Source organism: Octopus sinensis, linkage group LG18 (genome assembly GCF_006345805.1).
Source record: "Octopus sinensis linkage group LG18, ASM634580v1, whole genome shotgun sequence".
NCBI lineage: Eukaryota > Metazoa > Mollusca > Cephalopoda > Octopoda > Octopodidae > Octopus > Octopus sinensis.
The window spans coordinates 40837388-40858184 of record NC_043014.1 but is presented as its reverse complement, the minus strand read 5'-3'; the positions used below and the strand labels follow the sequence as shown (position 1 = coordinate 40858184).

The 20797-nt window shown below is 37.4% G+C and overlaps 1 protein-coding gene across 3 annotated transcripts in view; it reads right to left on the bottom strand.

Moving 5' to 3' along the window:
• LOC115221410 (metallophosphoesterase 1) overlaps positions 1-20797 on the bottom strand; it is a 107762-nt gene that overhangs the window by 64828 nt on the left and 22137 nt on the right. For all 3 annotated transcript variants that reach the window (XM_029791590.2, XM_029791591.2, XM_036510909.1), the window contains exon 2: positions 13504-13868. In XM_029791590.2, the coding sequence (XP_029647450.1) occupies positions 13504-13751 (248 nt within the window). In that variant the 5' untranslated portion in view covers positions 13752-13868. The remainder of the gene's footprint in view (positions 1-13503; positions 13869-20797) is intronic.

Genomic DNA, 20797 nt, shown 5'->3' with positions numbered 1-20797 from the left:
TTTACACAACAATTAGATGGGGAAATATATATAAAGCTATCGTCTATATGGAAAGTAGGTAAATTAATTAAAAGAGCACAGAAAATTTCTGTTTACGAACAATAAGCGTAGGAGTGGTTGTGTGGTAAGAAATGTGCTTCCCAACCACATGGTTCCGGGTTCAATCCTACAGCTTTCTTTCGGGTCGGCTAATGTGTGTCAGAAATTCATCCAGGATCATCATTTAATGCCCACTTTTACTATGCTTGCATGGGTCAGACAGAAGTCTGTTGAGACAGATTTTCTATGGCCAGATGCCCTTCCTGTCGCCAGCCCTCACCTGTTACCGAGCAAGGTCACATTTTCCCATGACCAGACATATTTTTCAAGGAAAACTGGAAATGAACAACCTCGCTTGTATGATGATGATGATGTCATTAACAGCTATTATGTAATATCAAGACAAGGGTACACACACACGAACACATATAATCTTTCTTTGTCTTTATCTTTTATCTTTTACTTGTTTCAGTCATTTGACTGTGGCCATGCTGGAGCACCGCCTTTAATCGAGCAACTCGACCCCGGGACTTATTCTTTTGTAAGCCCAGTACTTATTCTATCGGTCTCTTATGCCGAACCGCTAAGTAACGGGGACATAAACACACCAGCATCGGTTGTCAAGCAATGCTAGGGGGACAAACACAGACACACAAACACACACAAGCATATATATATATATACATATATACGACGGGCTTCTTTCAGTTTCCGTCTACCAAATCCACTCACAAGGCATTGGTCGGCCCGAGGCTATAGTAGAAGACACTTGCCCAAGGTACCACACAGTGGGACTGAACCCGGAACCATGTGGTTGGTAAACAAGCTACTTACCACAAAGCCAGATGAGCTTCTTTTTATTTCCATCTACCAAATCCACTCACAAGATTTTGTTCGGCTTGGGTCTATAGTAGAAGACACCATCCCAAGGTCGTGCACAATGAAATTGAACCCAACACAAGATGGTTGGGAAGCAAGCTTCTTAACCACACAGCCTACATGCACCTAAAGGCTAAACAGACATGTTTCCTAATGCTTCAGATTTGTGCTTTGTAAATTGTAGACCATTCTTTGTTCATCTTGCCTGTGGTTTTGTATGGCAGTCCAGGCCTCAGTGCAACTGCCCACATTCGCAGCTAACATTTCCAAAAGTACAAGGGCACAGTTAATGACCTTAAGAATAAACAAGCTTTAAAGCCAATTGTTTTGACAAATCAAACAAATGTTAAAGTTGAACCTGGAAGAGCATCTACTATAATAATACTCTTGTGTTTTTCTCCATCACAACATATGAATGAGAAAGGAAGGGGTGATAGATGAATAAGGAAGAAAGGGGGTGATGGCAAACTAGTAGTGGGACCGTTTCAACCCTGTGTGAGTATAAGGGTTTATATGTAAAAGGGAGGTATATGAATGTTTGTTTGTTTGTGTGTGTGTGTGTGCATGCAATGGAAGTGGGATGGTGAACATTCAACACTGAAAAGAAAAGTCAAACAGTGTTTCAACTCTGTGTGAATATGTGTGTATGTGTTTGTGTGTGTGTGTGTGTACAAAGGAAGTATGTGAATTAATTAGATTTACCATCCATATTTACATATAAAATACTACAATTAGCCGTCATTTTTGATGGCACGGGACCAGATAATATTCAAATATTTTTCGTGCATGTGTGTGTGTGTGTGTGTGTTTGTGTATGCATATGCATACACACATGCATCCATGTGTGTGCATTCTGCAATATACACAGGGTCAGTTGATTTCATCCTGATTTATTAAACTTAATCAATAAAACGAATTAAAATAATCTGAGAAAATAATTAAAAACCTTCGGTGATTGCAACATATAAGTACTTTAGTACATGAACTAGAATCGTGACTTATATAAAGTGGATTTCTAACAACAATCTACTTATCTTGTCTAACAACAGCAGGGCAGTGAGAAATAACAATGTATTACAAAAAAAAAAAAAAAAATTTGTTACTAGGGTATATACAAGAAATGTGATGTTATTTAGCCCTGGTGAGCCCTAACCAAATAAATAAACCTATGACCAAATTCAGAACTTCTCAAACTTTTTATATCTCTATTGTCCTTTTCCATTACTAACACTTTTTCAACACCACCTAACTTTGATCCAACAAAATTAATACATCACATGTAAATATATGTGTGTGAGCATGCGTGTGTGTGTGTGTTTATACTCTTTTACTCTTTACTCTTTTGTTTCAGTCATTTGACTGTGGCCATGCTGGAGCACCATCTTTTAGTCGAGCAAATCGACCCCAGGACTTATTCTTTGTAAGCCTAGTACTTATTCTATCAGTCTCTTTTGCCGAACTGCTAAGTATGGGGACGTAAAAACAACAGCATCGGTTGTCAAGCGATGTTGGAGGTACAAACACAGACACATAAACATACACACACACACACATACATATACATTTGCCCTAGGTTCCATGCAGTGGGACTGAACCCGGAACAATGTGGTTTGTAAGCAAGCTACTTACCACGCAGTCACACCTACGCCTATATATATAATAACACGTGTAGTACTTTTACCAATTATATACTTTTTATTTATTATTTTATACTTTACTTAATTATTGGTATATGTTTTTATTGTATATCTAATTTTTTTCTATATGGTATAATTTAATTATATCATTGTTATTTCATTGTCGAATTGATAAAAGGTTGGTTCTTCTCTAATTTATATATATACATATATATATATATATATATATACATATAAGTAGACAAATGAATTATCTTATTACGGATAATTCGAAAGATAACCGATACCTGGGTAGCAAACTCACAACAGAAAAAGCACGGTTATATATATATATTAGAAGGTTTGGAGATGATGTACATGTATTATATATTAGAAGACATGGGGTACTCAGAAATTTGGATGGTTTTATATTTACAGATATTTATTAGTATGTTACAAGTTTTTATAAATCATATATCATATATTAGCGCTTTCGTCCACTCTAGTGGAGTTTTCAAATATATATATATATATATATATATATATACACATACACACATACATATATATTCATATATACATATATATAAGCATATATATATATGTATGTGTATGCATATATACACACACATGTACACATATACAAACACGCACTTTTCAGTTACCTAAAACTATATCTCGTCATTGCATGCATGGAAATAGCCACAAATATCAACAACATCTTTTAAATCATACTTCAGTTTACAGTTTATAATTTATATGCAGAGATGGTATAGATTCAGTTATCTTTATTTACTTTAAAAAGTATTTTGAAGTCTATTATTATTATGTTGTCATGGCTACTGTTATGACTGTGGCTGACAAACAGCTTGTCATAATTTTACTTTTAAATATCTTTTTAAAGTTCATATTTAAACAGGAGACAACATTAAAAAAAAAAATTATAGATTCATCTATCACCCACTACTAACCTCATCACCCCCAAAACCGAAATAAAATTTTCCTTTACAGTGTAATACATTGACTTTAAGCAGTTGTTCATTTTTTTTTTTATTTATTCATTCATTTATTCCAGAAGGGAGAGAGAGTAGTTTTGTTCATAAATTGCCTTCTAGATGTATTACCACACTGAAGCAGAATAAAACCTAAACTCTATGGTGCTCTGTACAATTTGAAATTCTGTGAAGTAACATTGACTTTAGGTTAACACATCATGGTGCAGACAATTATTGATATTTCTTAGTATAATTTCAAAACCCAACAGCCTCAATATCTGCTTAATGCAGCAGTATTAAAAGTGCACATGCAGAAGGGAAAAAAAGAATCAGATTAATTCTTGGCTAGATTTTTAGGCACATGACTCAGTGGTTAGAGCACCAGGCTCACAATCATGAGGTAGTGAGTTCGATTCCTGGACTGGGTTTTGTGTTGTATTCTTGAGCAAAACACTTTATTTTACATTGCTCCAGTTCACTCATCATCATCATCATCGTTTAACGTCCGTTCTCCATGCTAGCATGGGTTGGACGGTTCGACCGGGGATCTGGGAAGCCAGGAGGCTGCACCAGGCTCCAGTCTTATCTGGCAATGTTTCTACAGCTGGATGCCCTTCCTAACGCCAACCACTCCGTGAGTGTAGTGGGTGCTTTTTACGTGCCACCTGCACAGGTGCCAGGCAAGGCTGGCAACGGCCACGGTCGGATTGGTGTATTTTATGTGCCACCGGCACGGAAGCCAGTCGAGGCGGCGCTGGCATCGGCCACGAGTCGGATAGTGCTTTTTACGTACCACCAGACCAGGGATCCTGGCTGGTTCAATTCGATTTCGATTTCGCTTGCCCCAACATGTCTTCGCAAGCAAAGGGGGTTGGCATGGGTGCCTGTCGTACGGTCACAGAAATGAGTTGCGACGTCACTGGTGCCAAGCTATATCGGCCTTTGCATTTCCCTTTGATTAAATCAGTGGTATGAAGAGGGGAGGCTGGTATGCATGGGCAACTAATGGTCTTCCATAACAAACCTTGCCTGGACACGAAGACATGGAATGAAGCGGTGGGAAAGGATCTTCGGATGCTGGGCCTTACTGAGGAAATGACAAGGGACCGGGAGATGTGGTGATTTGCTGTACTCAGTAAGACATGCCAAGCTAAGTAAAATCATAGTCTTTGGTTGGCTGAAACTGAAAGAAGCCTGTCATACAATATGTGTGTGTGTGTATGTGTCGTTGTCTTGACATCACATAATAGCAACAGTGCCAATGCTGTGTAAATGTACCGATGCCGGTGCTGTGTATATGCACCTGTGCCAGTAGCATGTAAAAAGCACCCAGCACACTCTGTTAAGTGGTTGGTGCTACGAAGGGCATCACACTGCAGAAATCATGCCACAACAGACAACTGGGGTCTGGATAGCTCCCAGCTGGCCAGCTCCATGTCAAACCTATTTCTTTACTATCCACAAGGGGCTAAACACAGAGGGGACAAACAAGGACAGACAAACGGATTAAGTCGATTATAATCGACACCAGTGCGTAACTGGTACTTTATTTATCGACCCCCGAAAGGATGAAAGGCAAAGTCGACCTCGGCGGAATTTGAACTCAGAACCTAAGGGCAGACGAAATACTGATTTCTTTACTACCCACAAGGGGCTAAACACTAAGGGGACAAACAAGGACAGACAAACGGATTAAGTCGATTATATCGACCCCAGTGTGTAACTGGTACTTTATTTATCGACCCCCGAAAGGATGAAAGGCAAAGTCGACCTCGGCGGAATTTGAACTCAGAACGTAACGGCAGACGAACAACGGCTACGCATTTCGCCCGACGTGCAAACGTTTCTGCCAGCTTGCCGCTCCATGTGAAACCGTCAAACCCATGCCAACATGGGAAGCGCATGTTAAACAATGATGATGATGATGATGATGACACCGAGATGGACATCATTGCTGCAGTGATTTATGAGAACATCAAACATGTTTCACTTTTCTGAAGGCTTATCAATGATATACAACTGAGCACAATAACTTTGACCACTGTAAATGAAGAATTTATGTTCTGTATGTCCAAAGTTTCAGCTACATAGGAAATAAAAAATGTTCAGGAGATCTTTTCAGCTCTTGATAATGGCTAAAACATCTATTTTCGAAGGGTTTCTGTGAATGGACTGCTATCACATGCTATTGAAAGAATAACAAAAGGTTAAAAAGAAAAGGAGTACAACTTCACTGTTGCTGATAGATAAAGAACCTTTGAATAACGAGAACCAAGAAGTAGAGATATTTGATACAAAATATGTAATGTCGGTTGCTTGCTCAAATAAGTGGAGGGGTTCCCAACAAACAATATGATAATGCCATTAACCGATAACTTATTTTGTTCTGTTTTTTTTTTTTAACCAGAGAAACTTCAGAACTTTAAGAGTGTTAACACTCTTTTACTCTTTTGCTTGCTTCAGTCATTTGACTGTGGCCATGCTGGAGCACCATCGCCTTTAGTCGAGCAAATCGACTTGTTTTTTGTAAGCCTAGTGCTTATTCTATCGGGGTCTTTTGCCAAACCGCTAAGTTACGGGGACGTAAACACACCAGCATTGGTTGTCAAGCGATGTTGGGAGGGGTGGACAAACACAGACACACACATATATATATGTACATATATATGACAGGCTTCTTCAGTTCCCACTCACAAGGCTTTGGTCGGCCTGAGGCTATAGTAGAAGACACTTGCCCAAAGTGCCACGCAGTGGGACTGAACCCGGATCCATGTGGTTGGTAAGCAAGCTACTTACCACACAGCCACTCCTGTGCCTATGACCCTTTTTTTCAAGAAGCTGTTACATATCTAGTGCAGACATGATTTAGTTGGAGGCACATTAAATATAACATAAATAAGTTTTGAAACTGATGTAAATTCTACAGAAGACAAGTAAGTAAACTGCTGTCATTAATAATTAACTTCCATTATATTTATGTCTACCTCAAGCCATAGTAATATAAAACTTCCTAACTAAAACTACGATGGTAAACCACTTTAGGTAAATTACTCTTTTTTGTTTCCCACAGTAAAATAACTAGTATTAAGTACATATAAGTTCTGTTATCTCTCATATGAATTAGATTTAGCTATTAACCGTATTTTCTTCTTAAATAAATAAAATATTTCATTATCAAGCTAAATTTATTTCTCGGTGACAGACATTCACATACCAGAGTAGCAGCGCAATCTCAAATATTAAATGATCAGCTTTTCAGACTTAAAACTGGTTTCTATTGAATGCTATTGATTATCAATTTAAGTAAAGCAAACAAGATGGTTCTATCATTTTAATTATTTTGTTAGATAAGCATTTAATATATTTCAAAATCTCTTTAATATTCAATAATTTTATACTTAAAAATGGCTTCCTAAAAGGCTTTCTGAATATTTCTGATCACAAATTACCACATCAAATATTCTAACCTGATTAGCAAGTCGGCACCGATGTGAATCTACCTGGCAGCAAAGATGCCAAGACAGTAGTGGTTGCTATTTGTCTAGCCCCAGATCAGCTCCAGCCTCAAACATGCTAGATGCAGGCATGGTTGTGTGTAAGAAGCTTACTTCCAAAGCACATGGTTCCAGGTTCAGTCTCACTCTGTGACACCATGGGCAAGTGTCTCAAGTTGATCAAAGCCTTGTGAGTGGATTTGGTAGAAAGAAACTGAAAGAAACCTATCACGTGCATACTAAATTTTGTAAGACTTTTTCAACTCTTTCTCCCCACTCTCTCTCACATTTCTTTGCCTTTCTTACTCACTTTTCACTTCACTATGTCCCTATCTCTTTTTCTTCTGTCCATCTGCTTCTACAACACTCTCTCTCTCCCTCTTCTCCTCCCCCTCCTTAATTCTTTTGTTCCTCCTTTTCTCTCTCTTCTCTTCCCACGTGACCGAAAGGCCAGACTGCCAGTCCTCTTTTTGCATCTGACCATGGTCACTGCTACATCAATATTCTTCCCTGTGTTTGTGAAAGTTTTGTATCTCTGCCGTAAGGCTCCATTTCCACACACACCAGCTTAATTCAATTCGTCCTTAGTCAAAAGACACCTGTTGTTATGTCCTGTTATTATTATCATTATCATTATTTTTATTGTATTTTGTATTTATATTCGTGTAACATCGTCTGTTTTTCCGTCCTTGTTTTCGTATACATTCGATACTTTTGTCCAAGGAATCTAATGCTCTTAGCTTAGTCTTTTCTTGGGGCTGGCCAGATTGGAGCAATCTCAAGATTAATCAGCCAAAATTGCGAGGATGATCCGGTTCTTGACTGAGGATAAAAAGCTTCGAATGACCCATCCTTGCATTTTTTGTATCATCTATCTGGATGTTTTGTTGTCCCTTTTTGTATCACCTAGTTGTCCAGATGTTTTGCATTCTTGTCCCATTTTGTATTTTATATATACATATATATATATATATATATATCTTTGTGTTTATGTTTGTCCTCCACTACCACTTCACAACTGGTGCTAGTGTTTATGTCCCTGCAACTTAGTGGTTTGGCAAAAAGAAACCAAGAAAATAAGTAACAGGCTTAAAAAAGATACAAGTACTAGGGTCAATTACTTTGACTAAAATTCCTGGAGGTGGTGCCCCAGCATGGCCACAGTCTAATGACTGAAACAAGATAAAAGATATGATCAAAGGTATTTCAGACACAACCATCCAATTTGTGCGTACTTACAGGTATCTAGGACTAAATTATCAGATGTGTCCAAAATGCAGACATGCATGTGTGGTTAAGAAGCTTGGTTTGTGCTACCACATGGTTTTGGGTTCAATCCAACAGTGCACTACCTTGGGCATGTGACTTCTACAATAGTCCCTGTCCGATCAAGGCTTTGTGAACAAATCTATTAGATGGAAACTGCGAGGAAGCCTACAAAATATAAGTGTGCATGTGTGTATGTGCGTGCACATGCATGTGTGTATGTGCATGTGTACTTTTATGTCTGTAGTGTCTTTGTGTCTATATTTGTCACCCGCCACTTGACAACTGGTGTTGGTTTGTTTACATCCCCATGAATTAGCAGTTTAGCTAAAAAAAAAGGGAGGGAAAATTGTATAAGTACCACACATGAAAAAAATAAGTACTGGGGTTCATCTGTTCGACTAAAACCCTTCAAAATGGGGTTACTGCAGTCCAATGGCAGGGACAACTAAAATATCAAAGACAAAGGTGCTTCTCTGTAGAGATTTGGCTGCTATTTCTGGCAAACTAAGTGACCACCACATAGATACTACCTCATTAGGAAGAACGGCAATGTATATCAGTGAAATAAGCCAAATAATATTGGCTTCACAAAGAACTCTATATTCTAACTTTCATCTTTCTTTCTGAAACATGAATGACAATTATTTCATCTCTAGTTATAATTTCAGTTTGAGTAGCCAAATAAGTATAACTAAAAGCCAATGAAATACTAATACTTATTTTATCAATCCCAAAATAATCTAAAGATGGACACAAGCCAGGTTTGAATAACAGAGTGTTGCTTTGGTACAGAGTACAAGACAGAGATTCTAACTTCCAACCGTCTGTGCCAATACAGTACGATGACAAAGACCTTCATCATTATCTCAGTATAGTAGGGTGGTTAGAGCATCAGGCTCACAATCACGAGGTAGTGAGTTCAATCCCAGACTGGGCTGTGTTGTGTTCTTGGGCAAAAATTTTATTTTATACAGTTCTATATTTAACAGATGAGGAATTATGTACATTATTTACATTATTTATATTATTTATATTTGACAGATATTTGTCCTCATCTTGTTTGTTGTTAACACAACATTTCGGCTGATATACTCTCCAGCCTTCATCAGGTGTCTTGGGAAAATTTTGAACCTGGGTTATCATTCCTAAGGTATTTTTTGATGTTGTTATTATTATTATTATTCATCGTTTAACATCTGCTTTCCATGCTAGGATGGGTTGGACGATTTGACTGAGGACTGGCGAAACAGATGGCTGCGCCAGGCTCCAATCTGATCTGGCAGTTTCTACAGCTGGATGCCCTTCCTAACGCCAACCACTCCGAGAGTGTAGTGGGTGCTTTTACGTGCGACCGGCATGAGGGCCAGTCTAGCGGTACTGGCAACGGCCACGCTCGAAAATGGTGTTTTTTACATGCTACCTGCACAGGAGTCATAAGGTCACAGCCTGGAATCGAACTCTGTTATGTTGCTCCAGTTCGCTCATCTGTAGAAATGGGTTTGAAATTAATCCACCCAATCCCTCTTTTTATATTCACAAAGATATTGTATTTAAAAACAAGTGTAGTACAGCTTAGGTGAACACTGGTTTGTTATTACTTTTAATGTTGACAGGGACTTTATGGGTTATGACAATGAGTATTCCAGCTAATCCAATCAATGGAACAACCTGCTCATAAAATTAATACACAAATAGGTGCAGGAGTGGCTGTGTGGTAAGTAGCTTGCTTACCAACCATATGGTTCCAGGTTCAGTCCTACTGCGTGGCTCTTTGGGCAAGTGCCTCAGGCTGACCAAAGCCCTGTGAATGGATATGGTAGATGAAAACTGAAAGAAACCTGTTATGTATATGTACATATATATATATATGTGTGTATGCGTTTGTGTGTCTGTGTTTGTCTCCCCAACATCGCTTGACAACCAATGCTGGTGTTTATGTCCCCATAACTTAGTGGTTCAGCAAAACAGACTGATAGAATAAGTACTTGGCTTACAAAGAATAAGTCCTGGGGTCGATTTGCTTGACTAAAGGCGGTGCTCCAGTATAGCCGCAGTCAAATGACTGAAACAAGTAAAAGAGTAAAAGAGTAGATAGTTGAGCACTCCACAAACAAGCGTACCTTTAACCTTTTGTTACCATATTTCTTTTGAGATACTTTGTGTTTCTTTCAACTAATCCATTATATAAAATCCATTCTGTCTGTCTGTGTGTGTGTCTTCTAGGATCTCGGGTATCCTCCATCCGATTGTGCTCAAATTTGATATATAGATACCGACAGTATCAGGGCATGTATAAGTCAATTCCAGGTGAGAATGTGATTGATAAAGCCATGGGAATGTGCATTTGTAAAATCATTTTTCTTGGAATAGAAAAAAAAGTCTATCTTTATTTCTTCTTTTGCTGGTGTCTCAAATTTAAGTTAAATCAGTGTTTCTCAAAGGGGAGGCCTATGGGACGGTCAGACAAGTTGTTTTGAGAAAATTTGGTTTAAATGTTTGACAACTCAGCACCGTCCATTGGACAAGGAAATGGGGCATTTTACTCGTTTTAAATATAACAAAGAATTTAGTAAAATAACGTAGTTATCATTAAGCTAGTGTTAGGAACATGAATTGTGACTAAGGTTTATTGGAAGATTTTAATTCAGAACTTTTGAAAACAATAGATTTGTACTCAGAGCCAGAGGCAGTTTCAGGCAGGTTGGTATCAAAAGGGTTAATGTAGTTCTCGGGGAGATTCAGCATGACACAGAATGTGACAAAATAAACCCTTTCGATTACAGGTAATACTCATTTTTGCCAGCTGAGTGGACTAAAGCAACATGAAACAAAGTGTCTTGCTCAAAGATAAATTATGCTTCCCAGAATCAAACCCATGAGTGTGAACCAAGCATTCTAAACACTAAACCATGTGCCTATTAATGTTAATCTCCACAATATCTAACAATTTACAGTATTCACTCTGTTACTTTTGTCGAAAATAGCAGTTAAAATTTTTTTTATTATATATTAGTTTTATATGTCACACACATTTAAACTTTCTATTCCTGTAAATATAATAAAAATACAAAAATAAAAAAAGAATTAAAACAAAAGCTGAGTACAAAAAGCTATATTTATACATTCTGTCAATCACTTCATAGTTTTAGAAAATAAACAAGGATGTTTATATAACTCCAAGTGAATAGTATGTTACACATGAATTACTTAGAAATTAAAACTATTTCACTGATATCATAATGACATTTTGGTTTAATAATAATACATAGAGGCAAGTGGCTTAGTGGTTAAGGTGTTGGGCTCATGATTGTAAGATTGTGGTTTCAATACCTGAAAATGATATCAACATATTACAAGTGACTGATCTATTCACCACTAATTGATACACAACCAATACGTTCTTCTCGGGCCATTTTCATCAGCATTTCTCCATATATGTTCAGATACAAGATTTAGCCATATCAAACAGCCTCGCCTGGCCTCCGTGCCGGTGGCACGTAAAAAGCACCATCTGATCGTGGCCGTTTGCCAGCCTCGCCTGGCCTCCGTGCCAGTGGCACGTAAAAAGCACCATCCGATCGCGACTGTTTGCCAGCCTCGTCTGGCACGTAAAAAGCACCCACTACACTCATGGAGTGGTTGGCGTTAGGAAGGGCATCCAGCCGCAGAAACATTGCCAGATCAGACTGGGCCTGGTGCAGCCTTCTGGCTTCCCAGACCCCAGTTGCACTGTCCAACCCATGCCAGCATGGAAAACGGATGCTAAACGATGATGATGATGATGAAACACTTTTAGTTCAGTCAAAGAACTCATTGCAGTTACCTCTTTCAGTATGGATTGTAGTCCAATGTTTTGCATGAAGCTTTTGAAACTAATACATTGAAATAGATGATCACCCATTTATCTCATAAATTCGAGTACTGTTTCTCTGCCTGTTACATTTTTATGCTCATCAACTCCTTCTTGACCATTGGTGCAAGGGCATCGCAACTCAAACCAGCAACTCCCCTAATCCCAGGGAATGTTCTAAGGGTGTCTTTTTTTAAGGATTGCCTAAATGGAACCCCATTGACCCCACTATTTTTACTGCATTTTAAACTAAATACAAGACATCGGTGACCAAATCAAAGCAATGACAATGAATTTCATGCCATGAACTTCCAAGGAGTATTGTAAGGAGGTTCAATTTCTCAAGGGCCACTTAAATGGGGCCCCACAGAGCCCCTTTTTTTACTGCATTAACCTTGTTCCTATGATTATGACCGATAGGCAGCCTATTTTCTTGGCCTTCAGCCCCAGAGTTCTAGAGTTTTTTTCTACCTGAATACTCTACAAAATTCCCAAAAGCCATGTGATTGGCTTGAAAAATTAATAAGATATTGAGATATTTTTCTTAACATGAACCAATGGTAGCTTTAATACACAAATAAAGAAATTTTATCCACCAATGCAATGTTGAGCACTCATTCTCGTCTTTCAACATTTACATATATATATATATATTTTTTTTTATCTTTCTTTTACTTGTTTCAGTCAATTTATATATATATTGGCATTAGGAAGTGCATACAGCCCCTCACTTACCAGCCCTGGTCAAACCGTCAAACCCATGCATGCATAGTCAACAGACATTAGATGACCACAATGATGATATATATATATATATATATATATATTTCTTTATTGCCCACAAGGGGCTAAACATAGAGGGGACAAACAAGGACAGACAAAGGGATTAAGTCGATTATATCGACCCAGTGCGTAACTGGTACTTAATTTAGCGACCCTGAAAGGATGAAAGGCAAAGTCGACCTCGGCGGAATTTGAACTCAGAACGTAACAGCAGACGAAATACGGCTACACATTTCGCCCGGCGTGCTAACGTTTCTGCCAGCTCGCCGCCTTTATATATATATATATATGACATGTTAATATTAGACATTTCTATATTTGGTGTTTATATAAAATATGAATGAATCTTTCAATGTCCTACCGAAGGCTAGAGCACATAAATCACGACAGTTCAATACAATTATTCCTGTACTCCTCTCCTATCACACTGCCTGTGTATTCAGATATCATAGGATGTATTTGATAACTGCTAACAACAGTGGCAACAATATGATATTGTTAGAGATTTCATTACAATGAAAAGACAACAATAGCAAAGGAAAAAAAGAAAATATATATTAAAAAGTGAAATTACCTACCTCCTTAGTTTGTCAAACCAATGACCATCCCTGCTACCAAGGAGATGTGTATCAGCTATAAACATAGCTTTTAAAGGTTTGTGAGAACTTTGTGTTACAAATATATCTTTGAACTGACTGTCCAGAGCAGGCCATGTGCAAAAAATAAGCACTATATAATAGTGAAGAAATTCGCAGTAAATGACTAGTAGCACTAGTAGCACTAACAGTCTTAGAAGCTTTGCATGCCACATTTGCCGAAATCCCATTGGTTATTAACTCCAAAACAAACATATATACAAATAACAGGAATTCAGCCATTTTTCATGCCTTAAAAAAGGGCGTAGTTTGAATGGACTGGAGCCATGATGTGTTCATCCCAGCATCTGGAAAAATAAGAAATATGAATATTAACAAACACTTTTAAAAATAAACTGGCAGTATCGCCTGGCGTTGCTCGGGTTTGTAAGGGAAATAACTATAAAGCATTTTTAGAGAGTTATAGCCAAAAAATAGCAAAAAAATGGGAAAAAAATTATGGTAAATTTTTTTGAGAGTTAAAAAGGTCGAGTTGCGTCCCCTAGACAGTCTGTGGTTTGTGTTTCTGATTCTCAACCCCATGTTGAATTTATCGATTTTTTTCAGAACTGGGGGAACTTTTCAAAATTTTCGCTGCGTTAGTTTTGAATTATGACATTGGGCTATGTGTGGGTCAAGTTTCATCAGAATCGGTTGAAAGCCGTGGTCAGGGTGAGGGTACAACCTAACAGACACACAGACAAACTGCCGTTTATATATAGAGAGAGAAGATACCGTAAATCCTCGAGTATAATACGCAGGGGATTTTTAGGAGGCTGTACCTCTGAAAAACCTAAGCCTTGTGTATAATACGCGCCCCTTCTCTAACTTGAGTCAAATTTACAAAGTCAGAAAACAGCACAGCTCCCATGACTTTAGGAAACATTTTTTCACGCTGAGAGTTGCTGAAGCATGGAACAAACTGCCGGCATCAGTTGTTAGTTGTCAGAGCACTGCATCCTTCAAAACTTCCATGCTTTCTGAGATTCGCCAACACTACACCTGATTTTCTCCCCTCCATACACACACAAGCATGTATCTGACTCATACATTGTTCACTTTCCAGACATTTGTACATTACTGCATATACTCTATATGCACTTTCTGACAAGTTGTGGTGCACCTGAGCACTGCATACAATAATTTCATTATTATTATTATAACATCCTTGGTTTGTAAAACCGTATAGAGTAACGTCCTTTATTATTATTGTATATATAACATAATGCAAACGGACATTGCTTAGAAAATAATTTTCATTTTTAACCATATATATAGTAGACACTAGGGGTTTTGACCTTTAAATTGTGGGGTAAAAATGCGGATTATACTCGAGGATCTACAGTAAGCAAATAAGGATTCATATATATATGTAAGAACATCAATACATGTGCGCCCTCTCTATGTTTAGCCCCCTGTGGGCAATAAAGAAACAAATGTGTGTGTGTAAAATTACAAAACCTTCTAGTGGATGAAATAAGGAAATAAACTCATTCTTTATATGTTGTTGTTGAAGGATAATAAAAAAAAAGGGCTAAGTTTTCTCATGCGCTCCTCAATGGTTTCTTAACCACTCCTAGAGAAGGTATACCTGGTGTCATTCCCTAATCAATAGCAAAGTATATTCAGCTATTATATAAAGCAATTATAAATTATGCTAGCACCACAATGGACAGCCTCATTTACATATTTGTATTTTCATAGCTCATCATTAATTAAGCAATATCTAATTTATGTAAAAGATAGTTTGAATCAAAAGAAGTGAAATAAATTTAAATATTACAGAGCCTAGCTGTGAGCAAAATAGCAATGTAAACACATTTCTTCTATGCTGTTCATGAGCAGAAAATAGAGTGGGAAAGTCTCCCAATAGACCCATTTCAAATTTATACATCCGATTCTTTCTTCCTCTCAAACCAGATCAGCCTCTCTTAGTCAAGTTGCCTTGAACAAAAGGAGGCAATACAGAGTACTGAATATTCTCTTGTCTTGTGAAGTACAAATATATATACATACATATATTATATAGGTACATATATATATATATACATATATACATATATATATACATGTACATATATACATATAGATATACATATATATACATGTACATATATACATATATACATACATATATATATATTCATATATATATACATACATATATATATGTATATACATATATATATATATATAAATACATATCTACTACATACGTGGAAATCTGTAGGTGTCCTTGTTTGTGGCGTTATATGAATGTATATATTCATATATACATATATATATATTCATATGTATATACATATATATATATATATATATATCATATATATATACATATATATATATTCATATGTATATATATATTCATATATATATATACATATATTCATATAATCATAGTCATATATTCATATATATATATATATTCATATATATATATATATTATATATATTCATATAATCATAGTCATATATTCATATATATGAATATATTCATATATATATATATTATATATATATATATATAATATTCATATAATCATAGTCATATATTCATATATATATAATATATTCATATATATATATATATATATATTCATATAATCATAGTCATATATTCATATATATATGAATATATTCATATATATATATATATATATTCATATAATCATAGTCATATATTCATATATATATGAATATATTCATATATATATATATATACATATATTCATATAATCATAGTCATATATTCATATATATATATATATATATATCATATAATCATAGTCATATATTCATATTCATATATGTATATATATATTCATATATATGTGTGTGTGTGTGTAAATATGTGTGTGCCTGGACGTATATATGTGTTGTGTATACACACACACACTCCTCAACTTATAACCTATGCAACTTACATCCTCGACCAGTTTTGACCATGCATAAAAACAAAAGAAAAAATCTGAATATTCCCACACACTGTACGAGAACCATTATGCAGCAGCAGCAGCAGCAGCCGTAGCACTGGTGTTATTTCTCGGCATCAGTTACACTTCAGCGAGCACATCACAAGTGTCTTGTTCGCATTCTACAGATTCACCACCCACGACTATTGGTATGAAAGGAAGATTTTTATCCAGCTACTAATACACTAGACAAGAAACAGAAGCCACTTGATTTGGAAGTTAAAATGAAAATACACAACCGAAATAAAAGAGTGCGGTGGGGCGGGCGGCGAGCAGGGAAAGCGAATGTTATTGGATGAAATCTGCAGTTGCTCCATTTAACGATTTCCAATATTCTTAAGAACAGGGGAAAGAGCCTGAGAGGAAGCGAAAGGTTCGGCCGCCATGCAGTGGGGGTTAACAAAGTAGCTTCGAAACATTATTCAGGAAATGGAGAAATTGCTAATGCTCTAAAAGGAAGGGCAGAGAAAAAGAAAGAGATAGTGCACCTGTAAGATCACTAACAAATCAAGCTGAAGGTAAAAGTATTTTCGGGACAAACGGATGACAAGGGAAACATTTGTGCAAGCATTGGAATGGTTCAACAAGTTGAAGAAGGAAAAAAACACACGAAGAATACAATCTGAGAAAAGTAAAGAAAGACTCAAAAGATATTGCAAGCTACATTTCATAATGTATAAAATGATAAATAAAATGCATTATGAGGTCAGTATACTCTTTACTCTTTTACTTGTTTCAGTCATTTGACTGCGGCCATGCTGGAACACCGCCTTTTTTTAGTCGAGCAAATCAACCTCAGGACTTATTCTTTGTAAGCCCAGTACTTATGCAATCGGTCTCTTTTGCCAAACCGCTAAGTGACGGTGACGTAAACACACCGGCATCGGTTGTCAAGCAATGCTAGGGGGACAAACACATACACACACATATATACGATGGGCTTCTTTCAGTTTCCGTCTACCGAATCCACTCACAAGGCACCGCCTTTAGTCAAGCAACTCGACTCCGGGACATATTCTTTGTAAGCCCAGTACTTATTCTATCGGTCTCTTTTGCCGAACCGCTAAGTTACGGGGACATAAACACACCAGCATCGGTTGTCAAGCAATGCTAGGGGGACAAACACAGACACACATATATATATACATATATATGACGAGCTTCTTTCAGTTTCCGTCGACCGAATCCACTCACAAGGCTTTGGTCGGCCTGAGGCTATAGTAGAAGACACTTGCCCAAGGTGCCACGCAATGGGACTGAACCCGGAACCATTTGGTTGGTAAGCAAGCTACTTACCACACAGCCACCCCTGTTGTAGTAATGCATATAAAATAACCTCTCCTTTCAGCCACTACAAGTCAAATACATACACGTTTTCAAGTTAGATCGACATCATCTTACAATTGGTTCTGAGTCAGGGAGTGGCTTTGTGTGAGTGGTGCATAGAATGAAAGAGATCTACACGAGTGTGTGTGTATGAATGATGTGTTCAATGTATATAGATGAACTGTCCAGAGCAAGTTTTTTTTTTCTACTTGTTTCAGTCATTTTGACTGTGGCCATGCTGGAGCACCGCCTTTAGTCGAGCAAATCGACCCCGGGACTTATTCTTTGTAAGCCCAGTACTTATTCTATCGGTCTCTTTTTGCCGAACCGCTAAGTGACGGGGACGTAAGCACACTAGCATTGGTTGTCAAGCAATGCTAGGAGGACAAACACAGACACACAAACACATACATATATATATACATATATACGACAGGCTTCTTTCAGTTTCCGTCTACCAAATCCACTCACAAGGCATTGGTCGGCCCGGGGCTATAGCAGAAGACACTTGCCCAAGATGCCACGCATTGGGACTGAACCCGGAACCATGTGGTTGGTAAGCAAGCTACTTACCACACAGCCACTCCTGCGCCTATGTTATGTGCAAAAAATAAACACTAAATGATAATGAGGAAATTTGCAGTAAAAGACTAGTAGCACTAAGAGTCTTACAAGCTTTGCATGCCACAAATAGCATACATTTCCTTTCAGGAATGAAGATAAAAGAGGCATGAGAATATTTTCCAAGTACATCTGGGATTTGAAAAAGAAAGAGAACCTTAATTACAATATCAACTGACTGATTATTGCATCTAAATATTTTCTTTGCCTATCAGAGAAATGCATCTTAAAAAAAACATTACACCTACTGAATTTGAGGTGGGAGTTTCTGTTTCCATGTCCTCAACAAAGAAGTAAAGATTCTGAACTTCTGTGGATAATGTTTTGCGTCCTTATAAAGGCTTGTCATACATCTTTCTAAGGCTATGGAATTTTAGATTTCACTGACTTTTATTACCTTTTCGGCCCTTATGCCTTCCATTTTTTTTTTCCTTTTGTATTCTTGACTTTTGGCCCGGCATCTTTACATACCTTCACTTTGATGTTTTCCAAATGCATGCTCATTAGAGACATCCTTTATTTGCTTAATTCCTTATTTTTATTTTCCTAAAATTTTTGTGGAAATTTTACTGGTGAGTGTGTTAAATTATAAGGCACAAAAAGAAAATGACTCTCTCCAGACACAACAGAATATGCTTCAACACACAAACTCACATAAAGAATCTTGCAAACCAAATCCAAAAACGAAATACTTTCCTTCATGATATATATAAGTATATATTTATAGTGTATGTCTTTGTGTCTGTGCCCCCCCACCCCCAACACTTGACAACCAATGTTGGTGTGTTTAAGTCACTGAAACTTAGCAGTTTGGAAAAAGAGACTGATAGAATAAGTACTAGGCTTACAAAGAATAAGTGCAGGGGTCAATTTCTTCAACTAAAAAAAAATCTTTAAGGCAGTGCTCCAGTATGGCCACAGTCAAATGACAAACAAGTAAAAGAATAAAAGCATACCAAATATTTATTTTGGATTAATAACTTATTTGAATAAAATAGTTGTGCATTAACAAAATTTAGTACACTGCTTTTAGATAGGTTCACCTCAACCCATCCACAGAGGTGGTTTACATTCTAAGAATCTGCACAAGCATTTCAGAGGTATTACCAATTCCTGTGCATCCCACTGATCAACAATGATATACAATATATACTATAGAGACCAGTTGTATACTGACAAGCCGATAATATTCACAGAGAGATTGTGTGTGTGAGGAAAAGAGCCAATAGGAAATAAAGAAAATTTCTCCATCTTTCTATTTTAAGATAAATTTCTGAATAGAAATATGTTTCTCAAAGAGAGCCACAAATAGCTGAATAATTCATCTTTTAACACATTCAGCTCTGCTGCCATCTACATCCCAGCCATTGTTGTGAGTTATTTCTAGGCCATTGCTAATTTCAGAGAAGTTCATCTTTAGTGTTATCTAATCCATTGTAGTACAAACATCATCATCATCATCATTGTTTAACGTCCACTTTCCATGCTAGCATGGGTTGGACGGTTCAACTGGGGTCTGGGAAGCCCAAAGGCTGCACCAGGCCCAGTCAGATCTGGCAGTGTTTCTACAGCTGGATGCCCTTCCTAACGCCAACCACTCCGTGAGTGTAGTGGGTGCTTTTTACGTGCCACCGACACAGGTGCCAGACGAGGCTGGCAACGGCCACGATCAGATGGTGTTTGTTACGTGCCACCCGCACGGAGGCCAGGCGAGGCTGGCAACAGCCACGATCGGATGATGTTTGTTACGTGCCACCGGCATGGAGGCCAGTCGATGCAGCGCTGGCTGCAGCCACATTCGGATGGTTCTCTTACGTGCCACTGGCACTGGTATCACAACTACAAATTCCATTGATGTTGATCGATTTCGATTTTGATTTTCACTTGCCTCAACAGGTCTTCACATTTTTAAAAAAATTTCTTGGCTATTTGTTCAACTCAACTCAAACCCATAATGACTTTAAGCAACAATATCAACAGACGTTTGATCGATAATAGTTTAAACTTCCCCATCGGAGTAATAGTTAGTTCATCAGTAACTGATTAGTCCAGTAACATACATATAGGCGTAGGAGTGGCTGTATGGTAAGTAGCTTGCTTACGAACCACATGGTTTCGAGTTCAGTCCCACAGCATGGCACCTTGGGCAAGTGTCTTCTACTATAGCCTCGGGCCGACCAAAGCCTTGTGAGTGGATTTGATAGACGGAAACTGAAAGAAGCCCGTCGTATATATGTATATATATATATGTGTGTATGTGTTTATGTGTCTGTGTTTGTCCCCCCAACATCGCTTGACAACCGATGCTCGTGTGT